Raw genomic sequence first — 13,143 nt, 5'->3', positions numbered from 1 at the left:
TACCAATATTTTTTAGGGAAACGTTTAGTAGTAATTAGCAAGTAATGGGTGATGTTTGTATTTTTCAACAAAAATCTATAAAAAAAAATTGGAAAAATGAACCGACCATTTATGCATAATTATAAATGTAAAGAGGATAGTCTGGTATATTATTTCCTTCCACTTAAAAGATGATGAACAAACAATAGCATTTGATTGGGATCCCAGGATTAATGCCATTAAGGGTTTAGCAAATGCTTTATGTTATATGCATCATGACTGTTCACCTCCAATTGTTCATCGAGATATATCAAGCAAGAATGTTATTATGGATTTGGAGTATGTGGCTCATGTCTCAGATTTTGGAACAGCCAAGCTTCTTAATCCTAATTCAACCAATTGGACCTCATTTGTTGGCACTTTTGGATATGCTGCTCCAGGTTAATTCCTTTGTCTTTTATACCGAGGATAAAATGATTTTGTAGGTTTTCATTGATAGTTTTCTACCTAAAAATTACATAAAATAGTTATCAACATTTCATGCTTATTTTAGGAATGTTATTTAATGCATGATAGCTCTTTTAATTTGCTACAGAACTTGCATACACAATGGAAGTGAACCAAAAATGCGATGTGTATAGCTTTGGGGTATTAGCATTGGAAATACTTCTTGGAGAGCACCCTGGAGATTTTATAACTTCGTTGTTGACATGTTCATCAAATGCCATGGCGTCAACACTTGATATTCCTTCATTGATGGGTAAGTTAGACCAACGCCTCCCTTATCCTACAAATCAAATGGCTAAGGAGATAGCTTTGATTGCAAAGACAACAATTGCTTGCTTGACTGAAAGCCCTCATTCTCGTCCCACCATGGAGCAAGTTGCCAAGGAGCTTGGAATGTCAAAGTCATCTTCAGTGCATTAATTCCACAATGTATATATATTTGAAAGATTGAATTTACCAACTTTGTGTGTAATTTTTTTAACCTACTTTTTATATTGTAAGATAATTTTGTTATGTTTTAACTTAAGATTGCACCATGTTATACACATAAATCTATTACTTATCATTTAAATGGCAGCGAGTTAGTACCATTTAATTTTGTTGTCACCATGATTTGAATTTTGCAATGACATACATGCAAGGATTACTGAATTATTTAAGCTAGATTCGATATAACTTACAACCTAATTCAAAGTATTATACCATAAATAATTTATATATGAATAGAAAAACTAAAAGTAGCACTCAATGTTAGAGAACTACCTTCTATAGGACCATTTTCTAGAATACCAGCTTCACACCTCCAACAATAATCCAATGACATGTAACTATCATATCAAGTGGTGCTTTAGGTAAAGAAGCTCCAATAACCTATGACTAACACAAACTATACTTATAAGTAGGTGTTGCACTCTAATTTTTAATCCCATTGAAGTGACCTAGTTTGAGCACTCCGATTCATGTCTACTTCCTTATCATCAATATCAAAACAATCCGTGTCAAACAACTCTTTTGAATCATAAAGCAATCGAAAGCAGCATATGCAAATCCATATAGTGATTAACTTAAGAAAAATAAAGAATGTTACTACATATCCGGTTTCAGGCAACACTTAATTAACTACGACACATTAAAATGTTCCTAATAAAGTCGATTTCACAACACTTACCAAATTAACATTAGTATTATCAATTTCTTTTTCATGTGTAAAAAGGTTTTGAAAGAAAGTTTGTATAATATAAAGAGATTCTAAATCAAGTCATAATTTCAAACCAAATCTGCCATGGGAGGTTAGCTTTAGCATTAGATCCAACTTTTCATTCGTCATACTATAATCAATTGAGAGCGCTCTCTCATTAAACTTGTTTTGTTAGGCCTGACGACTTTAGTGTTTTTTTCTCGTATAGTTTATCTTAAATCAAGACCAATTCATGTTGGTTAATTTGAAAAATCGAGATGATACTGGATAAATCTGAAGTCGTGTATAACACTTTCAGATTGAATCAAATTTCGGGGTTCAACCAAAATTGTTCAATCGGATAAAATCAGAAGATTATAATTCAAGAGTTTTGTTTTGGTCTTGTATGTTTTGTCACATGTTATGCTTTCTGAACCAGGATGATTATTTATAATCAAAGAACAGGTGGTTTTTGGCGGTTGAAGGAAGTTATGGAAGTTTTATCCTTTAAAAAAAACGGTTGGCGGTTGATGGAAGTTTATCTTTTTAAAAAACTGTCTTTTCTTGAAAAATAACTTCCATGTAACTTCCAAAATTTGACTTCCATGTAACTTCCAAAATTTGCCTAAACCGAGCATCTCGTTATTACATTAAAACAAGCGTGCACTCTTATTTTAACATAATAAAGAGATCAATTACACTAAAATGTCCAACAAACCTCCCCCATTTTAGTGTAATTACCGATCAAATCACCAAAGCCATAACATACAACAAACTACTGCATAGATGAAATATCGTGACGATTGAATTTCATCTTAGCAAATTACACGTTTCAAATATTCGAATATCAGGGTGTCACTAAGGATTGAACCCTTTCTATTCATAATGAATACATGAAGATAATCTGCACAATAGTTTATAACATTACTCTTGCTCGACACTAATTTACTAGCCTGTGTCCCTATCCTTCATAAGCATATCAAAGCCAAGTCCCAGCTTCTTGAAGCGGCTAAACTTCATGCTTATATAGGTAGTCCTTTTCTTTCTTGCACCTGTAAATGCAATTTTTCAAAAAAACCATTGAGAAGTTATACTTCAACCTCCTTAACTTATAGAACCGAACACATTCCTTTTGGGATACTTTCGATGATGTGTTCTAATCTCTACATGTTAAGCTTTCCACATTGAATTCAGCACCTAATGTCATATTAGATGGGAATTGGGTATCTTAACATAAGAGATTTCAGATGGACTTTAATCCTAATCCCACAGCCGACCTTTTCACGAGATCTCTACTTAACCCTTTGGTTAAATGATCGGCCAAATTATGCTGAGTTCTCACAGCCCTACATCCCCAAATTTTGAGATAACTCAAATTTGGTGTCTTTTTGTGCCAAAGTTCATATGGGGTAACCTTATTCCTTTTGTTAGGAATTCGGTTCAACAAGTAACAGGCTGTCAACATAGCCTCACCCCAAAATCCTTCACTTAAACCCGAATAGGATAACATGGAATTCACCATTTCTTTCAAGGTTCTATTCTTCCTTTCGGCTACACCATTCTGTTGTGGTGTATAGGGAGCTGTAGTTTGATGTATTATTCCAGTAGATTGAAAATAAACCGGATCATAATACTCACCTCCCCTATCCGTACGAAGAGTTTTGATTAGCCCATTTTGATGAAGTTCTACCTCTTTCTTATAAATTTTAAATTTATCAAGAGCTTCATCTTTTGTATTTAATAAATATACATAACAATACCTTGATGCATCATCAATAAAAGTAACAAGATATTTTTTATGACCTAATGATGGAGTAGCATGCAAATCACACAAATCACTATGAATAAGGTCTAAGACTTTAGTCTCACTTTTAACATCCTTAAAAGGTTTCCTAGTGATCTTGGTCAACATGCAAGTTTTGCATTTTTCAATGTTCATATCAAAAGGAGGAATCATACTTGTTTTTGACATATCTTTTAATCTTTTGTAATGAACATGTCCTAATCTAGCATGCCAAATTTCTGATTTTGTCATATTAATTATAGAACTACACGAGGCCATACAAACAGATTCATGAACAAAAGGAACATCAATGTTTAATTTAAACATTCCATTACAACGATAACCAAATCCAACAAACGAACCATGTCTTGACAAGATGTACTTGTCACTTTCAAGTACTTGCTTGAAACCACAATTATTTAAAACCATACCAGACAATAAGTTCTTACGAATACCAGGTACAAATAAGACATTATCCAAATACAAACTTTTTCCGGAAGTAAAAACTAAATTCACATAACCTAATCCTAGGATTGGTTCAGTTGCAACATTGCCCATCTTCACAATAGAGCCATCATCGATTGGTCTAAATTCCTTGAACCAACGACGATCTTTGCACACATGGCTTGTTGCTCCCGAATCAAACCACCAAGCAACGTCATCATCCTACACATAGAATGCATCAGATATTAGTGATACATAATTTGAATTCGTATTCGAATTAAAATTATTCACTACAATTTGACCTTGTTGCTTTTCAGGATCATTAGACCCACTTGGACCAGCCTTGTTCTTTCCTTTGAACACCCGGCAATCCCTCTTTAAATGACCAGGTTTCCCACACTTCCAACATGAAAATTTTGTCTGTTTGTTTGGACCTTTGTTCTTATTTCCTTGAAATTTGCATTTGTTACCTTTAGCATTATAATTTTGCTTAACTGTTCCACTTTCCTCTACCATATTAACGGAAGAGGACCCTGCTACGTTTTTATCATTGACTTTGTCAATTTCCTGAGCCCTCAACGACTCCTCAATCATGAAATGACTATCAAGTTGAACCAGAGTCAATTCTTCCTTCTTATGTTTCAAGGTATGCTTGAAGTCTTTCCAAGAAGAAGGCAGTTTATCAATTATAGATGAAACTGCAATGGATTCATCCATTTTCAAATCATGTTGAGTAAACTGACCCAAAATCCGCAGCAGTTCATTATATTGTTCCATAACAGGCCTCGAATCAATCATTTTGTAATTAAAGAAATTACTAACTAAGAATTTGTTACTTGAGGCATCTTCTGCCATATACTTGGATTCAAGAGAGTCCCATAATTCCTTAGCAGACTCAACATTTTGATAAATATCAAAGAGAGAGTCAGACATACCGTTCAGAATGTGTCCACGACAAATGTAATCGTTGTTCTCCCATTTCGAACGCTTCCTTGTTTGATCCAGAGTTTCGTCTTCCATATACACCGGCATCGGTGTACTTAGCACATACACCACATTCAATGTTGTCAAGAGAAAGTGCATCTTCTTCTGCCATCTTCTGAAATCCTGCCCTTCAAACTTGTCCAACTTCGCAAACTTGCTTGTCATCTTCGAACTATCGTTCGTCATCTCGAAAGATTTGATTCAATCTTTTGTTGGTTAATTTGAAAAATCGAGATGATACTGGATAAATCTGAAGTCGTGTATAACACTTTCAGATTGAATCAAATTTCGGGGTTCAACCAAAATTATTCAATCGGATAAAATCAGAAGATTATAATTCAAGAGTTTTGTTTTGGTCTTGTATGTTTTGTCACATGTTATGCTTTCTGAACCAGGATGATTATTTATAATCAAAGAACAGGTGGTTTTTGGCGGTTGAAGGAAGTTATGGAAGTTTTATCCTTTAAAAAAAACGGTTGGCGGTTGATGGAAGTTTATCTTTTTAAAAAACTGTCTTTTCTTGAAAAATAACTTCCATGTAACTTCCAAAATTTGACTTCCATGTAACTTCCAAAATTTGACTTCCATGTAACTTCCAAAATTTACCTAAACCGAGCATCTCGTTATTACATTAAAACAAGCGTGCACTCTTATTTTAACATAATAAAGAGATCAATTACACTAAAATGTCCAACAATTCACACTAATTTGGTTTTCGAACTCAAGTCTGAACTCTTTTAAGTGACATATTTCAAGTAAAAAAATCCTTAAGATGAGAAATCTTTGTGTCTGTTGTCCACATTCCTATGGTTTTCATTTCTCAACTTTCACATGTGCTCCCTACAGCATGTTTATAAAATATTAAGTATATTAAATTCATATAAATTGTAATTAATTTTTTAGTAAAAACTAAGAGTGAAGATACTTACTTAATCCAAGGTCTAACTTCTTCACAATTTTGTAATATGTAAAAATGAGCTTGCTGAATTTCAAAAGAGTTCATAGTTTTCCCGAAATTCCTTTCAATAGATCGACCATTGTTCTTAAACACTAACAAACCATTGCAATCATCACTTGCACGTTCCATATATCCATCTGCTTGATTCAATCTAGAATCCATATCTGTGACACCCTCTACCCTTACAAATAACAAATAAAAGGAAATAAAAATCATACATAATTTATTTAGAAGTTTTTAAACCCATAATAATAAAAGGAAAGAAAATCATGTGGATTTTTTTTCTTTTAAAAAGACATTTATTTTAAATCAATTCAAAATGATAAAAGGTTCACATCCACTTAGTAAAAACATAGTAGAAATTATTCAAATAAAAGATAAAGTTATCCCGGCTCAAAACAAGGTCGTCCATTCTGAATGAATAAAAAAAACTAAAAAAGAAAACATAACGCAATTATATCATTCACGAAAATTATAACATGCGAAGTAAAATCCTATGCCCCGATGTCACACTTATCAGAGCATATCCCTATCACAAACTAAGTCTATCCATCTCTAGCATGAAACTCATCATATAATGGCTCACTTGAAACAAAATGACAATCAGCCCAAACACAAACACACTCGGGGAGTGAGTTATCACATTTGTATATAATAAAACATTAGGACATGTGAAACATATAATACTTAAAGCTAAATTTATATAAATAACATCACTTCACAAAATCACACACATTATTCAAACTCATTCAAGTTCACACACTCCGAAAAATAACATCAAACCGCAATTGTTAACTCAATGAAAGTCAAACACAGGCGTTATGCAACAAATACGCTAGACTCAAGCCTACATGCAATATGGTACCATTTTTCAGTAAAAAACCTCGTCGGGCACCTAGGAGTACATGATGGGACATGCCTCACAATGGGTAAGTCAGGTCACTCTCACTAAGTGAAATCATAGGGAGATCAGTCAGGGTAACTCTATTTTGCAAAAATGCTCCAACCATATGGGATCAGTACAAGCTTAAAGGAGCACTCAAACCAGGTGTATTTACCCCCAAGGCCTAGACTCCGAGGAGTCTGTCAGGGTTTCTTCTTCCTGATTTTGGTCCTACCCAGAAAAATATTTTAACACACAAACTCTACCTATGAACTATGCAATGCACACAACTGCTCAAGTGTTTTCAAAATTTCAATTATTTTCCAAAATTATTTTAACTCATCTCGCCTCAAGTGATTAAACTCGTCGGATTCCCACCGTGGAACCCATCACAACTCATCGCGCATTAACTCGTCGTCCTTAAAAAGTCTTACAGTTGTGTGATTACATAATTCATAGCTCACAACTCAATATATACAACATCTCAACAATAATGTAATTCACAATTCATTACATACCAAATAATTATCACTTACACACAATCTCAATCACAATTTCATAACGCCAATAAAATAGTTTATCGCATCTCCTGCATCCTACACATATCTTTCAATAGTAACATTTACTTGACAAAAGAAAAACAAGTATAAATAAAATTGAAATATATTAATTCAATAAAAAAAACTTCTACAACAATTAATTTAGAAAGTAACAAAAATATGAAGCAATAATTTCTATAACCTTATTTTATTTATTATTATTATTATTATTATTATTATTATTTATTTACTTTATTATTATTATTATTATTATTATTAACACACATCATAGTGAAGATGCATACTTAGAATACACTAAGACAAAAACAAGCACAGTAACAAATCACTTTTAAGACTTCCAAATGTTTCTTAATGCTCCAATATGTGTTAAAACTGCTATACAAAGTCTCAAACAACAAAAACAGTGCCACAAGGAATCAAGCTATATTTGGCCAAAATTATGAGAACGGTTTGAAATCATAGTTCTAGACGAAATAACATTTTTATGATATTTAAAATAATTCATGTTGATTCATCACAAAAGAAAAAAACAACAAATATCAACAAAAATAATAATTAGCACACTTGGAGAACAAGCGAGATTCAACAACAGTGTTGGGTCCCTTCACTTTCTCGGGAATCAAATGAAAAAAATGAAAATCAAGGAAGAAGCGAGTTAATAGTACCAAAACGTCAGAACAATAAAAACTTGGTGAGAATTTTTCTTATTTTAAATTTTAATAGGTTCAGATTATTTTAAAGGAGGATATGTGTGTGTGTGTGTGTGTGTGTGAAAGAATAAGTACAATATATGAGATTAAATTTTCAAGATATATATATATATATATATATTATATTTTCAAGAAAGTCATACAGTACATGTGGTTCATAAATTCTTATTACAAACAAAAGGAAATACAATTATTTGGGTCAAATTTTTCATTCGAATGATAACAATTCACTGACACATTCAAAAATAGTGGTAAATCACAAGCGCAAAACAAAGAAAATCATACGCGTTAATATACAAAAAATAATCAAGTGATAACAATTGACAATTTAAAAAAAAATCTGATATACACTAAAAAAATATCATGTCAATATACACTAAACAGGATCATAGAATTTCATGATAATAGTTAATAGATATTACACTCATTTTAGCGTATGAAATATTCAATTAAAGGGTTCATGAATTAATTTTTTTTTTTTAAAAAAAAACAATCCAAAATTGATCCTCTAGAGATCTCTATACATGTTCATTCTAATCCCCAAGCGTGAGTAACTCATCCCTTACCTCGATGTAGTCGCTCAAGCGTTCTCCGTAAGCAATTGTGACATTTCTGCTGCTCTCTAGAGCTCCTCCTACGGTTGCTCTGTTAGGGTTCTTGTGCATCAGAAGAAGAAAAAGGAACAGAAAGTATTTTGTCAAAGCTGCTCTAGGTTAAAAGTTAATTTATATAGTGGGGGAACTTATGACCTAATTAATTTTATTTATTTATTAAAAAAGAAAACCCAAAAGGAACGGTTGTTACAATATCAACCAAATATCTAGCACAAAATGTCATACATTCTTCAGCCACATATCCTTCTACAATGGAACCTTCTAAGTGTGCTTTATTACGCACATAACCTTTTAGTGCATGCAAAGATCTGACAATAAAAAAAGTAAAACTAGTGATATTCAAAAGTAAAATAGGAAAGTAACCTTGGAAAAAAAATTATTTAAACTAACCTTTCAATAGGATACATCCATCGATATTGAACCGAGTCTCCAAGTTTTGCCTCATTTGCCAAGTGAATTGGTAAGTGAGTCATGAATCCAAAAAATGATGGTGGAAAAATGTGTTCCAACTTACACATAGTTATTGCAATGTTCTTCTCTAAGCAATTCAACTCATTCACGTTCAATTGTTTAGAGCACAAATTTTCAAAGAATAAAGATAACTCGACCAATGGATCACAAGCATCCTTTGGAAGCAATCCCTTTATGGCAAAGGGAACAATTCTCTCAAATAGAACATGATAATCATGACTTTTAAGTCCCTAGATATTCAAATTACTTACATCTATGCATCAACCTATATTTGAGGCATAAGCATCATGATACTTTACATCCTTTAAGATTTGACAAAACTTTACCTTTTCTTCCTTCAACACTATGAATCGTTAAGGAGAAATTAAATACGTATCCCCATTCTCAATAGGATGAAGTGGCTTTTTAAGACCCATATGACGCAAATCCAATCGAGACTTCAATGTATCTTTTGTTTGCCCCGGAATATCCAATAATATTCTGATAACACAATTTATTTCTCTATATGCATCACATCTAAATTATGTCTCAATAATATTTTCCTCCAATATGGTAATTCAAAAAATATACTTTTTTCTTTGAATTGTGATTGATCTCTACCCCTTGTTTTCTTCTAATTGTAAATTTTCCAAAGATCACATGCAAATTTTCAACTTGTGCTAACATATCGTCTCCTATCAATGTTTTTGGTGCATGCCTTACCTCCTTAGTATTATCAAATGAGTTCTTATTCTTACGCCAAGGGTGATCAACCTATAAAAATTGACGGTGAGCCATGTAACATTGCTTGTAACCGTATTTCAAATAAAGAGAGCATGTTTCTATGTTACAACAAGGACAACCTAATGCTTCTTTAGAACTTCATCCGGATAACATCCCATAAGCTGAAAAATCATTAATGGTCAATATTAAGGCAACATGCAACTGAAAATTTTGTCTTAAAAAAGCATCATAAGTTTTAATACCCATATCCCATAACTCATTTAGGTCATCAATTAATGGCTGAAGATAAACATCAATATCACTTTCAGGACCTTTTGGACCAGAAATAAGCAATAATAAGATAAAACTTTGTTGTTTCATACATAACCAAGGGGGAAGGTTATAAGCAATTAAAACCACATGTCATACAGTGTAGCTATTGCTCATTATATCGAAAGGGTTGAAACCATCTAAAGATAAGCCAAGTATCACATTGCATGCATCTGAAGCAAAAAACAAGTGTTGATCATCAAATGATTTCCAAGTCAAAGAGTTTGTTGGGTGCCTTAAAACTCCATCATCAACTTTTTTGTTCTTATGCCACTTCATATCTTCTGGAACTTGCTTAGACATAAACAATCTTTGCAGCCTTGGTTTTATTGGAAAGTAACGAACTATCTTATTGGGGATATTGTTTTTCTTCTTATTTTCTTGTCATCTACTTTTCTTACAAATAGGATATTCATCAAGGTTTTCATAGCCTCCTCTATATAAGATACAATCATCAATGCAAGCATCTATCTTAACATAATCAAGTCCAAGATCCTTAATAATCTTTTGAAAATTATACGTTGAGTTAGGAAGCACATTCCCTTGGAAAAAAGCTTCAACTAATAAGTTTAGCAATGAATCGAAGGAAGTATTGCTCCATCCATAAATACATTTCATCTGGAAAAGGTGAATGATAAAAGATAACCTGGAAAATTTTTGACAACCCGGATATAATTTTTGTTAACCCGTTCAATAAATTATAAAACTTTTTGGCTTCCTTATTTGGCTCCTCATTAATATTGGCATGACTAGACATAGGATTATCAAGCACATCATCTCCATCCATATTAAGTGGATGATGCATGTCATGAAACATGGAGTATGTTTAAGCATCATCACCCATTTCAACATTAGCTCTTGAGACATTAGCATCATCTTCTAAATCATCATCATTGTCAGATGATGAATCACTTGAGTTCTCTCCAGGAAACTCCCAATACTCATAATTTTGTTGAAATTTAGATTTCAATAAATCACACATCACTTTATTTCTTGTCTTATAGTAAATATTGTTGCATCTACAACATGGACACATTGTGTTTTTATTCTTGGCATTGGAAAAAAGCAAATTCTAAGGAATCATTAATGCCCTTTAAATACTATGGGGAAGCTCCATTTTTTAGTTTTATCCGCCCTTTATTTGCTTGTTAATTATCACAGTCCTACAATTTTTTTTTAAAATGTGTCAAATTTTAAAATATGCAAATTAATATGATCAATTTGTAAAAATTAAAAAGCAGGAAATTTTACTTACTAAGGGGTACAACTAAATGTGTTTAAATGAAAAATAAAATAAAAGATTAAAAAATATATAAAAAATGAACAATACAAAATAGAAAAGATTAAAAAAATAAAATAATATCTATAAAAATAGATAAAGGATATCCAACATATTGAGTAATGACCCATATCTTAGATATTGAGTAACCATCTTTTATTTTAATATGTATCATTTTATTGTTTTAGCTTCTATAGATTTGTATTTTTTAGTATAATTTTTTCATATTTTTATTTTTTATTTCAATCTCTATTATTTAAGCAATAAACTTATTTCCCAATTTGTGATAATTATTCCATCACATAAATAGAAAATGTAAAAAATAAAAATGAAATAAAAATTTAATGGTTACCAAAATAAAAAATGAGAAAGCTAAAATAAAAATAGCCGTATATTATAAAAACAAAATGTTATTTAAGTAAAAAACAGTATTTGATAAATACAAAAAATATTAATATCTAATAAAGATAAGATACAAATATGATAGATTAGAAGATAAGACACTTAGGATTTAAAAGTAACTTTAAAATTTAAATTAAACATAAAACTTAAAAAATAAAAAATAAAATTATTTGAATTTTTGTACTAAAAAATCTCTTTATAAATAAAAAATTGTTTCTTTGTTTCGGCCAAACCAATTTGTTCAATATGAAAAGTAGAAATAAACAAAAATATACAATTTATTTTTCTTATTTATAAAATAATTTTCTTGTTACATTTAAAATTTTCCTACCATTTTAATTAACCTAAATTTTTTTAAATAAAAAAATTTAAAAACTGGAATAAGTTTTTTTTGGGTAAATATGAAATTTGAATTAATTAGTGATTTTAAATTTTAAATTTTTAAATCAATAAATATTGATAAGTTTGGATGGATTGTTTAATTTAAAAATCTATATCAAGGAATATGAGTTTTTGGTATGCTCATTTTTATATCCATTTTATTTCTATAATTACATAGGCAAGTTATTAGTGTATCCTTATAATTATTTTTACAAACCATCCACTAATATTATCTTTCTTTTTAATTTAAAAATATAAAAATATAATGAGACATAAAGTGTTTATTTTCTCCTCCTAAAAATGAAAATTATAACCTGAATTGAGTCAATCCAATCACATATGAGTTAGTTGGACTGGGTTATAAAGCCACCTAAATCAAATAAATTAATGAACATGTAAAAAATAGAAAAAGAAATATAAATTATTTTTATGAACAACTACTTTTTATCCTTAAATAAGAAGAAAGATAATAGAAGTGTGTAGATTGTGAAAGTAGTTATAGGAATAAAATAGTAACTTATAACATGGTTATAGGGATCGATAAAGATAATTAACTTAAACTAGCTAGCAAGCTTTATATATACCAAAATTTGAAGTATAATCTAATATATATTAAAAAAAAGGAAAATAAAAAAGAAGGTATCTACACAACAAGAATCACTATGAGGGTGTGATTGAACTTTAGCAAGGATGTTTGAGTACTAGGTTGATGCGTGAATCTCTGCACAATTTCAATTCATCAGTCATCACCAAACAAATTTTTATAACATACATTAAATATCCTTTTGTAGTGATTTCATAATAACTAGTTCATTTTTACCAAACATAAAAACCTATGTGTACCTATTATCGCTTGAATGAATCATTGCTTTTATATTATTGGGGATGAAGAGAACATAAACATTAAACTCAAGAAAGAAAGCAAGTGAATATTAAAGTTAAGAAAGATAGTGGATGGTGAAGATGGGATTAGTTCTAT

The 13,143-nt window shown here is 30.9% G+C and overlaps 1 protein-coding gene across 1 annotated transcript; it reads left to right on the top strand.

Moving 5' to 3' along the window:
• The first annotated feature begins 283 nt into the window (after positions 1 to 283).
• On the top strand, positions 284 to 921 carry LOC114395006 (MDIS1-interacting receptor like kinase 2-like). The gene is made up of 2 exons (XM_028356694.1): positions 284 to 419; positions 575 to 921. The coding sequence occupies exons 1-2, from the start codon at positions 308 to 310 to the stop codon at positions 904 to 906; spliced, it is 444 nt and encodes a 147-aa protein (XP_028212495.1). The 5' UTR covers positions 284 to 307; the 3' UTR covers positions 907 to 921.
• Positions 922 to 13,143: the final 12,222 nt, after the last annotated feature.

Source organism: Glycine soja, chromosome 18 (assembly GCF_004193775.1).
Source record: "Glycine soja cultivar W05 chromosome 18, ASM419377v2, whole genome shotgun sequence".
Taxonomy (NCBI): domain Eukaryota; kingdom Viridiplantae; phylum Streptophyta; class Magnoliopsida; order Fabales; family Fabaceae; genus Glycine; species Glycine soja.
This window is presented reverse-complemented; position numbering and strand designations above follow the sequence as displayed.